The following is a 24,054-nucleotide window of genomic DNA, read 5'->3' as shown; positions in this document are numbered from 1 at the left end:
AGCTTCAGTTACCACAGTATTATTTCAGTCTGTTCAGGGGAACTTTGGACACTGTTTACCTTACCTGCCCCGAGCCACAAATGCAAAAATAAAGATCAAGAGTTCAGAAATCCGGTTTCAACTGAGATTGCTCCCTTGAATTCCCATGGTCCTCAGCTGAGCTTCCTGCTTCTCTCCACTACCTGACATTGTCAGAAGCTTTTTATTCCTATTGTAAATAAGTCCAAAGACAAGTAGCTTTCAAACTGATCCCATGTAGAGGAAAAGGAGTAATAGCCAGCAGGAAGATTTCAACTCCTACAGACACAGAGGCGGCTTATGTGAACTGAAGAGAGTGCTGAAAAGCACCCCATCTTTTCCCTTGAACACACAGAATAAACTGTCGAAGGACATTTTCATCTCTTTTCTTGTACAGGGAAAGAAATAAGCTAGTAATAATCATTCAGGCAGAGAGGCAGATTTTTAACAGCATCAGCAGATTAATTAAAAGGCCTTGTCAAATCATGTGATTGGTCTTTTATCTGATAAATGCCCTCAGTTTTTCATTAATTCATATGATCTTAAAACCTTTTTAAGAATCTTATAACGCTGGACCAAACTGCAGTTAAAGGTGCCAGTATCATCTGTTTATAACCTGCTTTCAACAAGAACCAAGAATACTTTTTTAAAAAGTAATGTTATTTTATTTTATTTTATTATTTTTTTTTTTGAGATGGAGTCTCACTCTGTCACCCAGGCTGGAGTGCAGTGGCACAATCTTGCCTCACTGCAACCTCCACCTCCCAGATTCAAGTGATTCTCCTGCCTCAGCCTCCCAAGTAGCTGGGATTACAGGTGTGTGCCACCACACCGGACTAATTTTTGTATTTTTAGTAGAGACAGGGTTTCACCAAAAAGTAATGTAATGTTTAAATCTGAATTTATTAAGAAGCCTGAAGAACTACATTAAATGTTAGGCCTGCTGTAGAGAAAATTGATCAGATATTAATATTACTGTAACAAATTGATTTTAAAAGTGCTTCTTCATAGAAACATCATGGAAGAATAAAGAATATTTTCTACTATCTTTCAAAAGGAAATTTCAATGGAGTAAAAACCTACATAACAAATAGCCCTTGATTAAGATTAAGGTATCAACATTTTTATTAAAAAGTAAATTTTAGAAAATAGAGATTTTACTGGCAAGTAAAATATCTCATTGGTTTCAGATTTCTTTTCATCTGCTGATTAATGGTGCAGTGGCCAGTGCTCAGTTTCATGCCTAGATTCTAACACCAGTGATTTCTTGTAGGATAATGTGCTCATCAAATTTTACCAAAATAAGGTGTCTGACTTGGTAAAATATGATTTGGCTTCTCCAGAGGAGCCAAGAAGGAAGAAGTAGGAGAGGCACTGGGAGCACAGGGCAGGAATGGTGTGCAGAACAAAATGTCACTGGCTTCCAGGGAGGCTGATACTGAAACTGGCAGTGCGATGTTTCACAGGCTAGAGTCTGAGAGTGGAGCTAAAGTTAGAATTTGACATTCCAGATAGAGGAGCAAAGGGGACATAAAAAGCTTTTACTACAAATGAAAAACAAGTTCGAAAGTTACATATGAAACCCATTCTGAAGAAGTCAGTTTTCTCATTAGGGTCATGAAAATAGAAAGTTTCATAAAGCTCTAATATCATGGGATATAGCTTCTCCACATGTGCACTCACGTATTCTCACACACTTGTATTACCCTTCTACTTTAATGGACAAAAAGGTGTTTTATTTTTTAAAGGATTGATTAAATATGTAAGGTCAAATTTAAGGTAAGACTTTAAGGTAAGACTTAAGAAGAACTTGAGTAGAAGGTAAGAATCTGAAAAGATATGAGATCTTATCTAATTTTTGTAGTTATAGGTCACCTCTAAAGAAATGCCCATCTGTAGGTGGCATGGACAGATGTCACTTTGTTTATTTAGCAATGTTAAACAAACCAGCAAATACTTATTGAGGAATATGACCTTAGTCTTAATAAGAACCAAGTAACTTAGTCTTGAGAGTCTGCAGAAATATACATGGAAAAACAGCAAAAATACAAAACAACTATAAGTGCTAAACTGTATGGCCTAGATACATAAATATTAGTAATATTTATAAATATAGATACATAAATATTAGTTCCATACAGTTAGTTCAAAGTCTGCCCAATAAAAAAACAACAAAGAGTAATCAGTATTATCAAACACATAAAATCAAGCCAAACTTGCATGATCATTTCAGTCCCCAAGGAGCTTAACTCCAAATGCTGAAGACTTAAAACAAGTACTCAATGAGCCTAAGGCTTTGTAAAGGTCTGATCATTGAAAAGAGAGAGAGAGCTCACATTTTGTTGAATGTGATCAGGAAGAATAGGGCAAAGTGGCATTTGATATGAATTTCAAAGGAGATACTCCATGCAAAGACGGGGAATCAGGGCATATAAGTGAAACGTGTGTTTGAGGAAATACAGGTTATGGGTAGGGAGGCTGTGGGGATAAATGTTGGAAAGGTGGAATGCAGCTAGATTGCTCAAGGCTTTAAATGCCAGGAAAAGAAGAAGCTTAACTAATTTGGTAGGCAAACCAATGCTGATTTCTGGGCACAAACGTCTTTAGAGAATGTCATTTTTAAGTTCTAATTTTCAGAACATATGTATTTTTAGGTCAAATTAAATTACAAGTAAGAAACCTAAAGCTGATCCCTTTCCCCATTTTCTCAGAGAATTTCTACTGAACCATTACCCACATCATACTATCAACAGTTATACAGGCCAGGCCACTACAGGAACTCTATGTATGGTAGCCCACAGAGAGGCTTTTAGTATAAGGTAAAATATACTGGTATGAGTGGACCAGCGCAAACCCACGGTCCACGTCTACACAATGCGCCCCCTTCTCAAGTTGCTCATTTTGAGGCTGAGGTCACTATCCCTGGGACTAGAGACTAGAAGCTCCAGGATTCTTCCCCAGATTTCAGCCATTTCACCCTCTCCCCAAGACTTGCAGGTGAGAACTCCATACATATGACCACTCTCCCCAGTCCAGTCCACTAGCTTTCATCTACACCAATAACATCCCCTATTACCACTTTCCAGAGGAGGATGCTCCTTCCCCTGCAGCTCCCTGAAAAGAGTCCCGTCCAGAGAAAGCCCAGAAGGCCAGGTGTGGCACCAAAGGAAGCCTCCAGCAATTATAGAGAGAGAGGAACTCACATTCAGGCACGACATAACATTCATGCAGACTGTGATACTAACAGAATATTGTTCTTTATGAGTTGCTTGCTTTATATTTCCCAGGTTAATCCCAAAATATACTTTGCTTTCTAGGTACACTCTAGTATCAGAAGGATCCCAAATCAGTATGAAGAATGCACAGTATTTACTTCAGGGATTCAATCATATGACCACAGTAGAAATAAAAGAATGGAATAATTTTTGGAAAAAAAAAGCAGGAAAAGATTTATGTGAGGTTTTTAAATAGTAGATTTTAACACAATTCTGCGCAATTTTAAAGTTGATGTACATCTTTTCATTAAAATTTGGCTCCTTCTACAGTTTTGTAAAGTTCTTCCATGAGCCGTCATACAAATGTAATCTAGAAGAAATGAAAATGGAGAACGATCCTCCTCATGCAGAATGCGAAGAGAAACTGCAGGAAACAGGACTGGCATTAGTTTCACATTTATATGCTTCTCATGTCAAATAATTTGGTCATAAAAAGCTTATGAGTATTAATATTTGGGTAAGAACACACCCTTGGGAGGGAGGGGACAAACAGAGGCAATTTGCTATTTGTCAGAATTACGTAATGGTTTCAGGGTGGGAAAAAAACCCAATCTGAAAAATGATGGTGTCTTTACGAGTTGCCAAGCAATTTCATTATTCTGTTTCCAGGTATGCAATTCTAACATGCCCAAACATTTGACAGTGATTTCTGACACTCCTTTTTAATAGTGTCTACATGTCTGATAAACTAGAAATTTAAAAACACAATTCAGAAAAAAAATTGGTTAGGAAAAATGTTTTCTTTTGAAGAGCAGAAGAATTTGGAGATGTTTGGCTTGATTATCTTAACTGTGTAGAAACCAGATGCCTGCTAATATTTCAGATGTTTCCATGTACAGACTGCCCATTAGTGCCCTACACTGAATGATGGCAAGACAGGCTGGACGTGTACCTTTCTCCAGGGGCCTTTCTCTGCCTTTGCTTCATACTCAGGTAAGCTGAGAAAAAGGAATTTGCTCTCTCTGAATAGACCTGTCAGGGAGAACTTTGGTAGTAAAGGGATAGGTCCTAACTGGATATGATCTGTGTTGTGTTTTGTATAGTGGTGTATCCTCCAATCCTAATCCACCACCTGACACATCGCAGGTACTCAATAAATATCTGCTGACTGCAGGAATAAATAAAGCAATGTGCAGAATATCAAAATGATATCTAAATGGTAACTTTCCTCAAAATCACCATCTTCTTCTCCGTCTGAATCCTATCCATATTAAAATCCTAGTTTGAATAGCATTTCAATTCAATTCAACTTCATAAATATTTATTGACCATCCACTAAATTTAAATGACTGTTTGGCCAAAGACCCAAACAAGGGTAAGACAAAAAGCTTTTCTAGATGGAAATAATCTTTCCTTTCTTTGAATACAGCACTTATTACTTGAAGCATTACTGTCCCTCTTTCGCTGCCTTGAATTTTAATATGTTACAGATGTCTTACACATGCAATGTACATGCACAAAACACTGCAACTTCTTTTTGCCTTGATCAAACTTTTTGTCTAAAATGTCCTTTCGTCCTCTTTTATACTTGAATAACTTCTCATTCTTAAAAGCTTAGTCAAAACATCACCTCCTCTACGAAGCTTTCCTGTTTCCAACACAGAATTGTTTCACTATACTGGATACAGAAATCTAACACGGATTTGACTTACATTTTAATTCGTTCTCTCTCCTGGCTGACTGGTGAGTAAATCTTTAAGATTGGGGATGATGTTCAATTCATCTTTCTACTTCACTAGCACAGTGTCTGCTACCATACCCACTGGCAGATCTAGAATGGCTATATGGAAAAAGTTCAGGAGCTGCAATCTGGCTGGAGTTGGGAAAACCAGACATGGGAAGGAAGGGATAGAGCTGGATAGGAAATCGGTGTCTACTCTTAAATGTTGCATTAGTAAGTCCTTTTACATAAGACTAAGAAACCATCAACTTTTCATATTAAAGAAGGGGTTGGAGAAGTACTGATGGAGCCTCTTAGCATGGCTACTGCAATACAGGTTTACTGAACTGGATTAAATACATGGAAAACAGTGAGAACTTGATAAGTAAATCCTTTGTGGGAACCAAGCTTGTAAGAAAATTATCCTAGGAGATGTAATTTCCTCAATAGCATAGAAAGGAGGAAATAAGGATGTGTAGTTCTCTCAGGTACAAGCTTGTTCAAAAGCTAGCCTGGGATAAAAATAAGAAAAGGACCATATTCTTGGGATTCAAATGTAGACAGTGCAGAGACGTGCACATGCAAATGTCTAAGGAGGCATCATCCTGGTTGTTGTTTCACTGGCCAAGAATTATTCTGAGAGAGCTGCAAAGTTCCTCCATGGCAGGTGGCAAAATTTCAGAGCCACCTCATCTTGCTTGGAGGGAAAGAAGTTAGAGGAAGAAAAGGAACAAGGAGAACAATTAGAGAGAACAGGCGGCTCTTTCCCCACTCTACTTGCAGCAGGTGGAGAAGGAAGAATTTCATAAGACTAGGAGCAAATGTCTCTGTCTCGTTACTTTTGGTAAGAAAGTTCTTGATGATGATACCATTGGGACACATCCTTGTCATTAGTAGAATTACCAGATATGTCTCATTTCTTCAAGTAGAATGTAAAGGACGGAGATAAAGACTTTCTTTCTTTTCTTAGAGGAGATGCTTAAAGGACTTCTGCTAAATGATATGGAAAGAATCAGAAACACATCCACATGGGCAAACACACAGTGAACCCTTCGTTGCATCCACAGCTGCCACACATACAGCAATGAGAGTACTGGGCTATGATCCAACGACACCTCAATTCTCATTATCAGCTGTGAACATGGCTTCTTGGAGCTTTTAGCCTCATAAAATAGGAATAAAATATTCCTATTCTTCCTCATGGGGTTGTTATATGAATTAAAAGAAATAATACATATAAAAACACACTGAAAATGGCAGAGAGAGAGAAATAAAAGCTGAGGCATTATGACATCATTATACCCCTAATGTATAAAACTATATAGTATGTAACCGGTTAAGATAATCAGAGCTATAAAAATGAATGGGCTTGAATTGGACTGTTTCAGATACAAAACATGAATCTCCAAAATGCATGTTTTAGATTCAAAGGACAAGGAACCAAAGAATAAAATGAGGTCCTTGGCTTCCTACCCGACAAGAAAGGGTATGAACACATTTCTAAGATCCTCCAGTTCATCTGTGGAAAAACATTTGAGGGTTTCTGTAATTCCTAAGTCTTTCCTCAGATAAACATATGAGGTACTTAAGTAATCATAAATTCATTTATAAAAGGAAATGACTATTTTTCCCCAAATTTACACTCTTCCTGTTAAAGTCTTTAGATAATTTAAACTGAAAGGGAGAAAAGAAAAAGAAAAAGTATCATGGTAAATACAAAATAGTGTTTTATAAGGAACATATCCATCATATAAAGTGATTGGCATGTTTTTAAAAATTCAAAATAACTTTCAATATGTTGAAAGATAAATCTTTTTCTTGTTAAGATACTGGTTTTTATTGATCTTGGTGAATGATTTCAAAATAAGCATATCATTATGTACTTTAAAAGAAAGCAACTTATCATATAACAGAGACAAAATCAGAAGAGAAATGGCTCTAAAGGTTTCTGTAATTAGAATTATGAATTATAAATGAGTCTTAAAACCTGTCATGTCCTCGGACTCCAGCAAGTTTTCTCACAACCTTTGTCAAGATCCCTGGGGCTATGGAGTTAGGGCTCTAGTCACTGAAGTTAATGAAATCAATGATGAGGCTTTAGAGACTCCTTAGTACTATAGTCAGTATCACTCTCATTAACTGTATCCAACTTAGATTTCTTTTGATGACCCATCCCTTGGTACAACAGTTTTTATCTCTAGGCTCACAACCACCCACCTATTCATGGTTTGGGGGCAGGTAAATCTCAGCAGGGTCTTACTATAGTAGGGTAGATACAATAGCATTTGTGAATTAGTGATATACTCAATAAGAACCTCAAAGACTGCACTCAACTATGACATCTGGGAATTTCTCACATATGGGGAAAAAAAATATGAGATTCCCACTAATGGTACTGCTTTGTACCAATTGTGTGTGTGTGTGTGCGTGCGCGTATCTGTGTGAGAGAGAGACAACTTATTGAGACTTCTCAAAGGCAATTATTAATCCTGTTTCTAATATGTCACTGATTCACTTATTCCTGTTAAGGCACTATATAAAGTTAACTGTGATCACATGTTCCTTGATTTTTTGTTCAGTATATATATTGTTAGTCTTCAATAAAACAATGGCATTCCAGGTGATCTATTTTTCCCTAAGCCTGTTTTTCTAATTTCCCCTCATTTATGGTGTTCATCACTAACCAGGAGAGGCTCCAGCAGAAATGCGTAATAGGATGTAGGGATATATCTGTAGGTCTGTTCCTGTGATAAATACTAATGCAGTCATATGACATCTATCCAGTTAGAGACCCAAGCAGTTATCACTGAGGTTTGGCTTTAGTATTTAAAAGTATCTGGTGCATTCCTCCCAAAGAAGTGGCCAATTCTATGGTTTCCTGAGAATATCCCACATGCATGCCTAGTTCCTTCAAACAAGTAGAGTAATAACAATTTTCACATACTCATGTGATGAGATCATCAAGAAAATCCTTTATATTTCTTTAGAGATGACAATATGCTTCATGTACTTAAGGGCTGTACCCACTAAAGCACATGCATTTTACTGACTAGAGTCCCTGTGTCATAAGACAAAGGCCCCCCTAGCCTGGGGAGTCTGTCAGGGTAGATGAAACTAAGTACCCCACACATTATCCTACATACACACTCGTCACTCCATCTGACTTAAGAGGGAGGGGGACATTTCTGAGGTGTTTCCCAAACGATGGCCATTCTGTCATCCAGAAGCACCCAGCCACTCCCAAAGAATCTGAGTAAATCTCTCTACTGACTCCCTATGTCCCTACCTCCCTTCATTTACTTCCTTCTTTGTATGCTCAAAGCACTTGCAAACCAGCACTTACCACAGTGTGGACTCTGGTCTTTTGTAGGACAGTACTCTGCTGTACTGAGCTATTTGAGGGCAATGACTATGTTTTATTTATCACTGGGTCCCCACGGCCTAGCCCAAAGAAAGGCTCAAAATATGCCTATTAAATAAAACTAAATTGATTATCAGAATTGAATGTAGTTAAGGACATAAACGAAGATGTGGCTGGTTGCTTTCAAAGATATATCATCCACATGTGTAAAAAAAATTATAGAGCAGTTTGGTAAATGAAGATGAATGCATACACACTTTTCACCACCATGGTATTCAGCATTACAAAAGACAGTAAACAAACAAAAAGTCCCAAGAAAAACAGAAACATCAATTTACGTTCATCTTCGGGAGCAAAGTGTCAAGATGTAAATGAACAAATTCGGAGGGAAAAAAAACCTACTGTATTATCTATCCTGCTCCAAAAATAAACTCCCTTTCAACCAGTGCATTAGTAGAGACACTAGAGTATATTACCATATATTACTGCCTGAAGCAATTGAATATGAGGCTGGACCCCTCCCCACCATTATCCAACTCTTTTTTTTTTGTCCCCTCCTTCTCCAATTAGTTGATATGCTGAGACCATGTAAACTTTTAAAATTAGCATGAGTCAAATAATTAGAGAAAAAAACTGTCAGCAAAAAAACCAAAAAGACTCTATGTAATATATCACAAGTATGAATAATATTCCATTACAATTACCTCCCTAACAATAGTAATATAATCTAAGATGACCTAACTTTCTTACAGCAAATAACAGTCAATGATTTTATAAAGCTAAGTAAACTCTTATGCTTACAGACACTGAAAGAATATCCTTACTTGGTTTCAATAACAGAGAGCCAATAAGAGAAGCCCTACTAAATTTAGACTCTGAGCAGATTTCATCAGTAACCTGTCCTGACAGTGGTCTCTGTGGATGGAAGAGAGGAGGCACAGGGACAACACACGAGGCTGGGATCAACCTATTTAACAGGCACAAATCTGCGGCCAAAAATGGTCACAAAGAACACTCTGCTGGGCTCAGGAATGACGGCCATCAGGGTGGGGCCCGGAGCACCTGCACCACGGGTCCCAGGGCCATCTGATGGCTACACCTGTGTGAACGCCAGAGTGTACTCTAAATACTTGCTCCTTCCACATAGCCATCACGTAACCAGAATTGCAAATGTGACTACAATATCATTAGCCAAATTCAGAAGCTCTCCTGGAAGAACAAAATACCAGTGACTTGATCCAAGACAAAGCTCGCACCAATTTGGGGAAGCACAAATTCAAACTGAATCAAATCCTGATCATTTTCTCTTTCTTTTTTTTAAAGCAAGTCAAGAAAATATCTCAATTTTCCATCTAAAAATGGTTTAATTCAAATGACATTTTATTAAAATACTAAAATGCTCAGGAAAATAACAGCTCTCAGTGACAGACAGTGACAGTCCAGGATATAGTGACAGTCCAGGCACTGCCAGCCCTACATGCAGACTGTATTTAACATTTGCCCCAAGTCAGGTGTCTGCTCGGCTAGTGGAGGGGTGGGGAGGAGGGAGGGAAGGTGCACAAAGAGAAAAGGGCAGGCTGCACTAGCCTTGTGAGCATGGGAGTCAAGGCAGGCACTCAGTCTGCCAAGCAGCAAGGATGACCCAGCATTGGACCCAGTGACTTTGCTGCTTAGCTCCAGCCTAGGGCAGAGGATCAAGACACAGAAAATTAATGTCACGAAGTCTCAAAGGAGGTTCTAGGTGAGGAGTGAGGGAGAGGAAAAGAAGGAAAAGATGTACTTTCTCCCACTCCACCCTACTCCTCCCTCCCCATTTCCTTTTCTTCCCCTCTAAGTCCCCTATCTTCTCTATCACCTCCACTAAGGTATCTAAAGTTGCTAAAGCTTTTAGAGATTTTTAGCACCATGCTGTCCATTCACCCTCATCACTACCTTATAAAAGATTTAGTAAATTAGTTTGAGCTAGTACTAAAGCAAAAAATGAAAAAAAAAAATCCCTATCACCCCCCTGCCCAAGCTGTATAACTTTTGAATTAAAATATAAAATATCTATAAGCTGAACCAATCTGATACTACATGTGGTTCAACCTTCTCACTCCACCATGGAAAATCTACAATTATTCATTTCAAAATAGATTTAGGTGAGCAATAGATTGCTGAATTATTATAGGTAGTATTCACATTCATTGATAGCCCACTCTCCATTTATATAGCTCACCTTTTACTTGAAACTTAAAGGTTGTCACAAGAAATAAATGAAAACCAGATACCCATATAATTACATGACCCAGATTTAATGTTCAAAGAAAATTTTCATGAGGTTATATTCTTGGGATAAAATAACAGGAGATAACAGTGAGTCATTTTCACTGTTTTGCAACTTACTACAAACATATTTCCAAGTGTTCTACTTTCTCACGCCATCTTTCCTTTAAAGAGCTTTTAAAAATGCCTACATGGAAACAAATTAGATGTTACATAAAGGCAGAAAATACTGAGTAAAACACAACACCAATGTGAGGCAATCATTTAGCTCTTCACAAATTAAAGAAAAGCTGGTGTTAGTTTTAATACTGAGCTGGAGGGAGATCTCTTAGCTGGAAAATTTTAAAAACAGAAATAGGAAATAATGCAATAGGAAAAAAATTCAAAATGGGAACCACCAGGATTGGAGCGTAAGTCTTCAGGAAAGAGAGTAAGAAATGATGTTGACATTTTAAATCATTTTAAATATGAGAAAGTATTTCCTGTATGTTTTTCCTGGGCATACTGCTAAAATAAAATCCCACACAGTAAACTAAAAAAATTAAAATAAACATTGAAGAAAATATTACCTAAGAAATCTGACTACTCATAAATATGAGGAATATAAGTCACTTAAGTCAACAATACTTGGCTTTGTTCCTATCCTAATAGCACTGTCCTAGCTGCCTTAAATATTTTCTAGAACAATGAAGGGTATAAATAAATAATTTCATAAATAAATAAAGATAGCTTCTTCCTGCTAAATGCTAAAGACAAAAGTCACAGATTAAATTATGAACAAGGAAACTTCCAAGGACGTTTGGATAATTTAACCTCATTTTTGTTGGTCTGGGGTAAAATGTACTGCAAGCTCTAGGCTGCAGCACAAAAGTACTTAAATTTGTACTTGTTAAACTCAGATTTCTAGGCTATACTCAGAGGTACCGATTTAGAAGGTCATCTGCTTTTTTTCAGCAGCTCCCCAGGAAATTATAAAAGCATAGAGTCTATAGTTTATACCTTGAGAAAACTGCTACCTAAAATAAAAGACCTGTTTCTCTACTATGGAGATTAACTTCCTTTTTTTTTTCTAGCGAGAAACATATTTCAGAGCAGAAAGGAAACTTTAAATCCACTTCATTCTTCTGAACCATCAATCCTGTAATTTTAGGCAGCCAGTAAGTTATCCTAATGGTAATTATGTGTATCTGTTTGATAGTGATCAAAATTGCTTCTACAGGTTTTTTGTGTTTTTAAATCAAGCCACGCTTGATGGCAGTGTAGCTACAAAGGCCATAAATGCACACCAATGCTTTAAGATCACCATATATGAATCCTTTACAAACGTCCCTTAAAATTTTGTTGAATTCGCTTCATGAGAAATTTCAAAGATCTGCAAAGATTATGTATATTGCTTATAAATACATTTACTACAGTATCTAAAAATTACAATTTGTTCTTATTTCATTTGCTACCAAAAACTCTCCAAGTGTATTTCAGCATAGGAAGTTCCTCATGGTTTCCTTTAACATTTAAGACTCATGCCTGGGGATTTTCTCTGTGAGCCTTTTCCTTATCCCCTTCCTTCCTATGTCTCTTTTTCTTGATAACCAACCTTGTTTCCCTTATCCAAATGCACATATACCCACTTTGTCGGTAAGATACACATTTTTGTCTTTGCCCCTTAGCAGTTGCAAATTGCAGTTCATTCATCTCCAAAATGAGTATTTCTGAAGGAAAACCATGCAATTAGGCATTGTGAAGAAATAGGCAATTTCACAATTACAATACAAAGGGGTATGTGTTATCAACAAAGTGATTGCTAATAACAGAAACTGTTTTTGGTTTCTTTTTTGGCATCAAGTTAAAAATAAGATTTTTAACTTTTATTTATTTTAACTTCTAGCACAGCAAGAACAGCACAGTAATATTTGGGTATGTAGAGATCTGAAGTTGCATAAGCTGCAATACAAGTTGTTTCTGAAAGTAACTTTTAGAGACATTTCAGTAGATCAACAATATACATGCCTGGTACATATCATCGTAGTCTAAGTCAGCTTTTCTCTATCTCGTATTGAAGGGCAAAGGAGTGGTTAGCTAGCACCCACTACTGACCTCATAAATCACAAGACTTCATGTCTGAGACCTAGGCATAGATTTGTGAGTGAGGCAACGCCTAAGTTCTGGCCAACCTTACTGTCTTCCTCGTGGGAAAAATGATCACAGGGAAAGGGATGTCAGTCATACTCTAAGTTAGTTCTCTAGGAGTATTCTGATCAAATCCAGACCTGGTGAATGGAGAATATTTACACTGGTGGGTGTTGGACTCAGACAACATCTGAAAGTGACTACTGGGGGCTTTTGAAATTCTAACTGCACTGTATAAAATCTTTATACTTGACCCTCTGGGAAAAAGAGCAACGTTGACTTCTTCCTACCTATTCTGACTCATGAAATTTCACATAAATACATTTCAGTGGTATTTTCTAATACCATTTTCATGTTGAAGCCAAAGGGAAAGAAGAAATCTCTTATCTATTTGTTTACTGGAAGGAAACATTCCCTGTTTCCAAAGGAGGACTGCTTATTTCTTTCATAAATACTCAGACCTAAGAATGAATTAATTTACTAGCAGCATATTTTTTGTTTTGTTTTGTTTTAGAGACAGGGTCTCACCGTGTCACCTAGGCTGTTGGGCAGTGGTACAATCATAGCTCACCACAGCCTCAAACTCCTGGGCTCAAGCGATCCTCCCATTTTGGCCTCCCAAAGTGCTAGGATTACAGGCGTAAGTTACCACACCTGGCTTAGCAGCACGTTTTTAAAAACATCCTCCTATTTTGTCATTGAAGTCAAATATTTTTATTTTTTAAAGAAGTTTAACTCAATATATATTCCTTGCAGACCTACCTCATACCAAGTAGAGGCAACTACAGGCATTCAACAAAGAACAAAACGCAGTCCTGTCCTCAAGGACTCTCAGCACCTTCAGGGCTAGGAGGAGTTAGACAGCCTAACACAGCGTGGCAAGTGTCATTTTGGAGGATGAGCACAGTGTTTCAGGAACACCACGGAGCCTGGGAGGCTGGGGAATGCTTCCCAGAGCAGGTGGCAGGTGAGCCAGATTTTAAAGTATGAGCGAGATTTTCCCACAAATGAAAAGAAGGGGAAAGATCTCAGCAAAGGAACCATGAAAAAAGCTATGGGATACAAAAGGGAAAGAGTCTTTAGGGAACAAAGATTATATTGTGGGTCTGAGGTATAAGGGAGAGAGATGTGGAGGGTGGAATTGAGACTAATAAGGACCTCATTAGTCTATGAAAAGTTTTTGAAGTTTATCCTGTAGTGAGGACAACGTGGAGCCCTAGAGGTTTTAAAGGAGGAGTGTTGTAAGAACCAATTGGTGTTTTCAGGAGGCAAGTGTGATGGCAGATGGGATGACAGAGAAGAGGCTAGGAGCCAGTGAAAGGCATTACGAAGCTCAAGCAAGAGACCTTTCCAATACGTGTCCGCGTGGCTCTGCTTGTGCTCCTGGATGCTCATAAACACTTTTCCCAATATGTCCTTTAGTTATATCTGAGTTTTTCCCCCTTTAATTACATGCCAATAGCAATATATACTTTTTCCTACCCAAAATATAGCAGCTGTATTTCATAAAAATCACATTCCACATGACAGACTGTAAATATTTAGGTAAACACTTAAAAGAATATGTCTTACCTGAACAAAGCTGTTCCACTTTTGTGTAGTTTAAAGATACTATGTCATTAACCCATGCAATGATGTCATGTCTGCTCATAGTCTCTTGGGTTATCGAGGTAGAATACACATTGACCGCCATTCCCCAACTAGAAAAAAAACAAAGTTTGTTTAACAACAAGGAAATTAACTCAGAAACACAAAAGATACCTATTCGAGGTCAAGATCCTGGCAGGACTCCAGGGCACGTAAAAGTCCTGCTCTGGCTAAGCCCTTTAGCATCTTTTTCTATTTTACATATTTGCATTAAAATTATTAAATTTCACATATTTTTCATGCAGTACCATTTTATATCTCTCCAACTAAATCCAAATGTTCCTCAGGTTCTGAGATTCCTAATTTATAACACAATTTAGAGTCTCCCTTTTGACTGTAAGTCTACGTGTGATATTAAAAAGTTACCAGGTTTGTAGCAGTATACACCAGAGTAATCTGTTAGTTTCATACATTATTTCAGTACTCACTATAAAGACTTGGAAACGTTCGTGTTTTGGGGTTTGGCCATTCTAGTAGGTGTGCAGTGATAAAGGATTCTTTTTTTAATATTTAAACCTGGATGAAACTTTGCAATTTTACCTAGTTTGTGGAATATATATATATTGATATATTGTATATGTATGTATATGTATATATTGTAGCTATGTATTAACTTCTATTTTGGAAACTTTCAAATACATGCAAAAGGAGAGAGAAGAGAATAACAAACCAGTTAGGTTTACCCCTTGGATTCAAGAATTATCAATACTTGACCATCTTGTTTGATTTATACTCCTATCAACTCCCCTTGTGTCAATCCCATCCTAGCCTACCAAGCCAGATTATTTTGGAGTAAGTGCCAATAATCACATAATTTCACCTATAAGTGTTTCAGTGTGCTCTGAAAAATAATTTTTTAAAAAAACAGAATATTATCACACCTAAAAATGAAAATAATTACTTATATCAAATATGCATTTCAATATATTATAATACAAATTTAACTTCAGATTGCTTGAATCTGGATTCATATAAGGTTCATACATTATGATTCTTTGATACATTCTTTAAATTTCTTTATAAAGTTTCTTCTCTATTTCTAATCTTTCCTTGCAATTAAAAAAAAAGTTGTTGTTGAAGGAACTGGGTTGTCTGATAGTTTCCACATTCTGGATTTTTCTCATTGTATCACACTGCTGTGGTTTAACATGTTCCGCTGTCCTCTGCATCCCTACAGACTGATAATTCCATCTAGAGCCTTGATCTTATTCAAGTTCTAATGGGACGGGGATTTGATGCCATCTAGCACAACTCTGGGCTTTGACACCTAATCCTCCATCAATACACTGCCTGGTAATGCAAAAGCTTTCCATTACTGCCTGAAGAAGAAACCAATAGAACAGCCCATCAGCTGCCAAAGGTTATGCCAGTATATGACAATTACATCAAACAGACTATTTCACGCCGTGTTTGAACTTCCATCAGAAGGCAGATAACTATTACCTCTGACTGCCTGCTTCCATGATATTGTTAGCTCTGATATTTGCCTAGATCCAATAGTTCACTAAAACTTCAAATATTCTATTATTCATTCTTGATTTATTAGCTGGAATAATTCTACAAAGAGAAGTTTCCCTCTGAGGTACCCTGAGATACAGGTCATCGAGGAAAGGCAGGAGAGGTGCCTAACTCTTTTTCTCTATTTGCCAGTTTTCAAAGTGATGAGTAGTTCCCTAATATTCTCCAAACATGACCAATGAAGTTTTTGTTCTTATATTTTGAAGTATAATTATGAATCCACGGACTTAAACATATTTGATATGTTTCAATCCATTGAAATTATACCTTTATTGATAAAAGCTTGCAAGAGCTTATTCAAGCTAGCCTCTAAGTTCTTTTGACACAGTCTTAGTGGTCTTTGATAACGTTCTTCTTTTCCAATATGACGAGATGTTCCAAGGCCAACTTACATATTTCTTGCCTCAGACCTAAAACCAGTAATTTCTCCAAGCGCTCCTGATTCCCTTTAGTGAAAAATGGTATTAAGAGATATAGAAGTAATATTTTTAAACATGACTAGATATAATAGCAAAATCTATAGTATATAGGTTTTAGACAAAAATCTACATTTTATGAAATAGTTGTGCTTGGAGTTCCTATTTATGCTCATGAAAGCAATAAAAATCTGCTTTCTACTTTAAAGTGCTAAATGAAGGTTTCATTTAGAAATAAATGTAAAAATAAATTATCTATCACTCCATTCCCAGAAGCACCCTTATCTCTAAATTGTCTTCTCGTAAAGATCTGAAAAATCTCACAGCATTGGAATCTCAGATAGTGTGACCATAATTACTGCTTTCTACACCATTATTGAAGGTTTTTTACTTTTTGGTTAATAACTTCCACTGTTTTCTTTAGTCTATCATTTATTAAACGAAACCATTTGCTTTTTAAATGTAGTCAATTTTTAAAATCATCTATGTAAATTATGTATAATCTTAGTAAGGGTAAATAATTCAAAATTTAAAATATTTTGGACTGATGAAATGATCATATACTGGCATAACTTTTGGCAGCTGACGGGCTTTTCTAGAGGTTTCTTCTTCAGGCAGTAATGGAAAGCTTCTGCATTACCGGGCAATGTACTGATGGAGGATGTGGTGTCGAGGCCCAGGGTTATAGATGGCACCAAACCAAACTGAGATGAAATTTTTAATCAAGATGATTTAAAAAAAATCTAAATGCAAAGCAGAAAAGACACAAACAGATCTGTGTTTTAGAAAAATAACCCATACACAAGTTGAGTAAAAACGTTCTGTGGTTACATAAGAGAAATTAATATACAACAGAAGTACAGGTAGAAGAGTAATGACAGCTTTTTAAAAATCCATATAAACAAGGAAGCAAGTCATTTGCTGCAGTTTGTCAATAAATCACACTTTCCTCCAGGTCTTTGCTGATAACATTCACTTAAGGACAACAATTGTCCTTTCATAATGTAAACAGACATTCAGCTCACAAAGGTAAGTCAAGGCACTATCTGCCTTCGAGCAGTTCATTAAGATGATCAGGTAAACAATGAAAACAGCACCAGATCTGGGCTTTAGAAAAATTCTGGGTACTTAGTTACCAGGCATACCACTCAAATCTCCACCATTGCCAGCCAACACAGCTGTAGTCCTCACAAGCCCTGTGGCAGGGGCTACCATGTGTTAAGGGACCTGTGGGATAACTAGTTTAGAAGACAGATTAAGAATAAGTGAACCAATGAAGGTGAGAAATTTTTCACCATTTCCTAAAATAAAATAACAACACATTAAATGAGTAGACTTCAATACCTACTTCAAACTAATAACAATGAAATCAATACAGTTAATTTCTATTTAACACCCCTGCTGATGGGAATATTCTTAGAATCGATCTTCCTCTTTCCAAATTTCAGCAAGGTACTTCTAAACGCACTTCACTCTGTGGCTGTCTTTGCTCCCATTGTTTGCCCCCAACCCAAACAAGCCAGCTTTTCCAATTTTAGGCCTGAGAGTTCTGAGTCTGGACTCACTTTCCCTGGAAGGGGAACTGTCCTGAACCTCCCGCAAGTCAAGTGTCAGCCAAAGTAGAAAAAGGATTCTATTCCTGCACTGCCATCCACCCTTTTGTTTTCCCAATTCTTTCAGCTCCTGCTTTTTCTACAGGTGTGCTTTCCATATAGTTAAACTTAAATGATACAAGTGGCTAAAACATTCACAGAACATTTATATATTTTTTCCAAATGTTAAACTCAGGTGAGAGAGTATTAAATTGTCCTAGTCCCTAGGTGGATACATTCTAAAATCCTAAGATTTCATTATGATTTCTGGGGTCTCAATCTATATGACAATATAAAGGTAAAAGTACTTGTCCCTACCTAGTCTGCAGAAATGCTGTGTGGATAACACAAGGAAATTTTATATCTTTTTAGAGATAAAGCGGTTCTATTGACCCTTGGAAGAATCCTGGGAGGAAAGCAGGGCAGGAATCATACTCTTCCCTTACAAAAGTGGACACAAACTTCAATCCACGACTGCTAGTCCTTAGGGATATTACCAATTACATCAACATCCTATGGAAGGTAGGAATTATACAATTCAAAAAGCTAATTTTTAATTCATGGAGTACTTCCCAAAGACTCAGTCAAGAAAGATAAATGGTTATGAAAGGTAAGGTCATACTAACTATTACAGAACAAGGAGCAACTCACTGTGCGGGGTTTATTCTCATGTTTGGATCTTCAGCATGTCTTTTACATGGAAACAACAGTTTATTCTTAGGTTACTTGCCACATGGCCTCTGGGACATGAGCACCTCTCTGTCCCATCCTTGCAAAGGAGAAAGTCAAAGCGCTGTCTCCCACTTTGTGGCTTTCAATTGGAATCTCAACCAGATCACTGTGTTGTTTAAGACCTGGTCAGTGCAGGCCAGGCGCGGTGGCTCATGCCTGTAATCCCAGCACTTTGGGAGGCCGAGGCGGGTGGATCACCTGAGGTCCGGAGTTCGAGACCAGCCTGGCCAACATGGCGAAACCCTGTCTCTACTAAAAATACAAAAATTAGCCAGGTTTGGTGGCATGCGCCTGTAGTCCCAGCTACTAGGGAGGCTGAGGCAGGAGAATCGCTTGAACCCGGTAGGCAGAGGTTGCAGTGAGTTGAGATTGGGCCACTGCACTCCAGCCTGGGTGACAGTGAAACTCCGTCTCAAAAAAAAAATAAAAAAGATAAATAAATAAAAATAAAGATCTGGTCAGTGCAACAGCACAACAAGCAGGAGATAAGGGAGGAACACTTTCCTAGCACTGCAGTCCCTGGGTCACCATACTTTAATATTGTATTTAAATTTTATTTTAAAACAAATTTGCATTTATTGCCCCTACTTGAAAATAAACTAATAATCACAATATAGTTACACACTTTTTACATGAATATTAGAATAGCTTTCTTGGAAGGTGGGAATACACTTTTTGTTTTTTTTTTTTTTGAGACAGAGTCCTACTCTGTCGCCCAGGCTGGAGTGCAGCAGCGCGATCTTGGCTCACTGCAACATCTACCTCCCTGGTTCAAGCAATTCCCCTGCTTCAGCCTCCCAAATAGCTGGGATTGCAGGCACATGCCACCAGGCCCAGCTAATTTTTTCGGTATTTTTAGTACAGACAGGGTTTCACCATGTTGGCCAGACTGGTCTGGAACTCCTGACCTCAGGCAATCTGCCCACCTTGGCCTCCCAAAGTGCTGGGATTACAGGCGTGAGCCACCACACCCAGCTGGTTTTTTGTTTTGTTTTGCAAACAGAAGAGAGAAAAACACACAGAAAAAACAAAAATCCCTTCAGACCTCTAGCAGGCAAAGTCACGATTCTAGCTTGTCTGTGGATAGTGACCACTGATACACATGACTTTAGAAAAAGGACAGCCTCCGGCTGAGGGTCAATGTGTAGATTTTGCTCAGTTTCATCCTTTATTCAGTATTTGGCGGTGGTGTTGGGTGGAGAGGTATAGCAAGGTTATGCTTTGCAGTAGTGATTGAATCAGACACATTAGACACTGTATTTCTGCTTACTAAAATAAATGGAGTTTTATGTGAGTCAATGAGACCTGAGTTAGCCTACTGAGCAAAATATGAATTCTACCACCTTTACCAGTTCTGCACCTAAAACTTAACTACAAAATATTCAACAATTTTGTTCAAGAACAAATTTGGCAAGGTTTGTGAATTATTCCAGAGAAGCGGCTCTTCAAAATTAAGCAAATATATAGTATGTGCTAGCTAGCATTATGAGTGTTAACTGAAATTATTTCCCATGTAATTCATTTTGTCTCTCTGCCCTGCCCCACCCCTTGCAAACACACTATCAGCCATACTTCAGGGGAGGGGGCTGCCTGTCCTCATTTTCTCTTTTCACACTTTCACCGATCACTCATTTTGGAGGACAAAACAGTATATATACATATATGTATATTTTTTCCAGCAGGGTTCATGATAGGCCAATTGTTGTCCCGGGATCTGGCTCTGGTCCCATTTGAGGTGTGTGGCTATAAGGAAAAGGGTTTAATGTGGAACCTATTTTGATTTTTTTTTTTTTGAAATGAGGCTTTGCTCTGTTGTTCAGGCTGGAGTACAGTCCAGGCTGGAATGCAGTGGTGAGATCTTGGCTCACAACCTCTGCCTCCTGGGCCCAAGCAATCCTACTGTATCAGCATCCCTGAGTAGCTGGGACCACAGGTGTGAACCATGACGCTGGCCAGATTTTTTTTTTTTTTTTTTTTTTAAAGAGACAGGGTCTCACTTGGCAGTCCAGGCTGGAGTGCAGTGGTGCCATCATAGCTCACTGCAGGCTCAATCTCCTGGGCTAAAGCAATCCTCTTAGCTCAGCCTCTCAAGAAGCTGGGACTACAGGCGTGTGCCACCACTCCCGGCTTACTTTTCATTTTTTTGTAGAGACAGGGGTCTCACTATGTTGAATAGGCTGATCATGAACTCCTGGGCTCAAAAAGTAATCCTTCTGTCTTGGGCTCCCAAAGTGCTAGGATTACAGGCGTGAGCCACAGTACCCAGCCTGACTTTTTTGTTTTTATATCATCTAAAGTCTGAGTTTACCAAACTTCCCAAATTCAGGCAAGCTCATCTGCAGAACAGCCTCCATAAGTGGTTGACTGCTGTCTGCTGCGCTGCAAGGAGACCCCATTTGGCCTGGATTTACTTATACCAAACCCACCTGGAGGCTGAGCCTTTAAAGGGCCTTTTGGATTTAAGCTACCTTCTTCCCCTTTTTTTTTTTTAAGTTACCTTCTTTATGTCACTCCTTAAAGGAGTCCACATTCAACTGGAAACTTCATGTTCAACATAAAATGTTCTGAGGCCAGGCGCGGTGGCTCACGCCTGTAATCCCAGCACTTTGGGAGGCCGAGGCGGGCGGATCACGAGGTCAGGAGATCAAGACCATCCTGGCTAACACAGTGAAACCCCATCTCTACTAAAAATACAAAAAAAAATTAGCCAGGCGTGGTGGCGGGTGCCTGTAGTCCCAGCTACTCAGGAGGCTGAGGCAGGAGAATGGCGTGAACCCAGGAGGTGGAGCTTGCAGTGAGCCGAGATAGCGCCACTGCACTCCGGCCTGGGCGACAGAGTGAGACTCCATCTCAAAAAAAAAAAAAAACAAAAGTTCTGAAAGTTCAACCCACTGCATGCCAATGTACTCTGTTCACACATGTTGCAGTGACAACCATACCCATATGTGTGATATGTGTGACTGTCTTTCTTTTCTCTCATAACAATCTCTATTTTCAACATGTTCTCCCATCACTGGGGAAAGTAATCCACTACCAACAGTTTAGGGTAAATACATGCAGTGCATTCTTCACCCAGTTTCACATAAATGAAACAACGAGCAGATATAAAGAAGAGAGATATAAAGAAAAAGTATATTTTTCTTTCACCTAAGAAACTTATTTCTTTGGGCTTGAGCATATAATGATTTCTGAATTTCTTATAACCCAAGTGGTTTATTAAGGTAATGGTTAGAAATATCGATGCTTCCTTGGAAATTAAGTCCAACTGACTAGGTGTTTGAGATCCTTTCAAAGTGTTCCCACACATGCCAACAGGGGAGAAGGACCTGCGATCCATAAGAATGGCTTTCTTTGCCAGTCACTGGACTTTCGCTCGGTCCAGGTCAAGGCCACACTGTCAGTTCTCATTTCACAGAGTTGTTCCTGGTTAAAGGTTTTAGGATTGTCAAAGTTGGCCTGTTCCAGCATAGCAGGTAAAGTGAGGTGCATTATTTCAAATGCGCTTGTAAAGAAGGCTTTTTACTTAGAAGAATTTTGTGTTATTCTAACAGAAATAGCTGTTTTGTAAACATTTCTAAGTATCTGCAAATATTATGAGAATTTAAAGAGAGATTTATCAATCACCAATATTTTCTTCTCTTAGAAGTGGCATCTTTCTAAAATAACCTGCAAATTGTACATTCATGTCCACAGATTAAATACTTAGCCAAAGGAAGAAACCTCAAAAGTTTTTCTCAAAGACTACTTCTGCATTAGAATATATGTTATCCTCCGGAGGGGAATGAAGAGATTCAGTCCTATCACAGACATCCCCCCAAACGTCTTTTCCTCTGAAAAGCCTTGTAAACACGGATCCTGCCTGTGTGCCTCCTTCCCAGCGTCCTCGCCACAAAAGGCTGATGTTAAATCTCCCACAGCCTCCCCTAATAATGAACTGGGCTTCCATAGGGAGGGACAGTGTAAATGTGTCTCCTGAACCAGAAACATCCCGCTTTTCATCTGCGCATAATTCATTCTCTAGGCTCAATACCTCGAGAGGCAGGATTTAAACATTTCACCCAAGGAAAGAATATCACCAGATCATTCTAGATTCATCACTTTCTCTTTTTGTGACCTGCAATGTGGGGCACAGAGAAAGTATTTGTTTGAGGAGGGAGATCAGGATGGAGCAAAGAAGGAGTCAAAGAGGGTGTCTCTGAAAGACAAACCTTGACAGGATAAAATCTCCTGGAGAGAGATTACAGGAACTACGGAGTTTCGCCTAAAACTGGGTATTAAAGCTTCTGTTTAACTTGTGGACTAACTGCCGTATGCATGGATTCTAGGGCTGGAATGGGAATTTAAGAAGTCATTTATTGTCTCCAGGTAATAGCACACATAAACTGCTGTGGGCAGACCTGCACGTATTTTATTTTTACGGGGCTCTATGACTGTGATGGGATTAGACAGACAATGCAAGACCAACTCCTCCAGGCACAGACCCTCCCTGCAGCCGGGCCTCTCCATGTGGCAGGGATGTGAGCACGGAACTGACTTCACACAAGGATGATGGAGAAACATCAGGACACTGTCCATATGACAACATGCACATACTTTATTAAAATATAGACACTGAAATATACTATTTTTTTCTCTCAAAATTAGGCATTGATGGTTTAGAACTAGTGAAGAAGACCAATGTAAGAATCTCGAAAACTATGCTGTTTAGAGGAAGATGAGATAAATGTGAGTTTTATCAGGTTTGAGGTGCTTGCTCTCTACTGCAGGCTTTTCCAGGCTGCCTATCATTCCAATATGAATGTGCTCTTCATTATCAGTCACTTCTTAATGATAACGCTTTTAATGTGCATACAAAGTTCCATTTAGTCTGACAATCAGAACTCCTAACGACAGCTAATAACTGCCACCTCCAAGAGAGAATGAACAGAAAAATAATACTCTTTTTCAGGGTGCCCATCCCTTTTACCATTAATGATTACTTTTCAAAACACAGAGATTAAGCTCTTTTTTGCCATATCACTAAGTATTCTACATACGTTTTAAGAAAAAAAAACAACAGAATATCATTAAAATGCAGATGTCTCCAACCGCCTACAATAGGACATTCCGTAAGTCACCTTGAAAATCAACTCCATTTTTAACAGCCTCATTGTTATTTATCTGCATTAACCTCATCCACTACTATTCATTAGGCAGCTCCTTGCATACAGAGCTTAGTTTGGCTAGCCACCCTATCGTAACTAAACAAAAAAGACAAACTTTCAAAACAGCATATACGGGTGGATTTTTGTTTTGTTTTCTAAACTCAGACTTAACAAGTCAATAGCTATAGCCCTGAAATGACTTGGAAATTTAGCTCTTATCCAGGGTATGACAAAATTTTGGAATTCTAAAAAAGTTCTTTGTGGCATTCATAACGTCCATGGATATGAATGAAACTTGA

General features: G+C 38.3%; 1 protein-coding gene across 4 annotated transcripts in view; it reads right to left on the bottom strand.

Annotated features, from left to right (window-relative positions):
* MAPRE2 (microtubule associated protein RP/EB family member 2) overlaps positions 1 to 24,054 on the bottom strand; it is a 164,929-nt gene that overhangs the window by 56,854 nt on the left and 84,021 nt on the right. For 3 of the 4 annotated variants that reach the window (XM_004059321.5, XM_055368296.2, XM_004059320.5), the window contains one exon: positions 14,279 to 14,406. The exons of the other annotated variant lie outside the window; for it this stretch is intronic. In XM_004059321.5, coding sequence (XP_004059369.1) covers positions 14,279 to 14,399 — 121 coding nt within the window. In that variant the 5' untranslated portion in view covers positions 14,400 to 14,406. The remainder of the gene's footprint in view (positions 1 to 14,278; positions 14,407 to 24,054) is intronic. 4 annotated transcript variants of the gene reach the window in all.

This window comes from Gorilla gorilla, chromosome 17, assembly GCF_029281585.2.
Source record: "Gorilla gorilla gorilla isolate KB3781 chromosome 17, NHGRI_mGorGor1-v2.1_pri, whole genome shotgun sequence".
In the NCBI taxonomy this organism is placed as follows: domain Eukaryota; kingdom Metazoa; phylum Chordata; class Mammalia; order Primates; family Hominidae; genus Gorilla; species Gorilla gorilla.
This window is presented reverse-complemented; position numbering and strand designations above follow the sequence as displayed.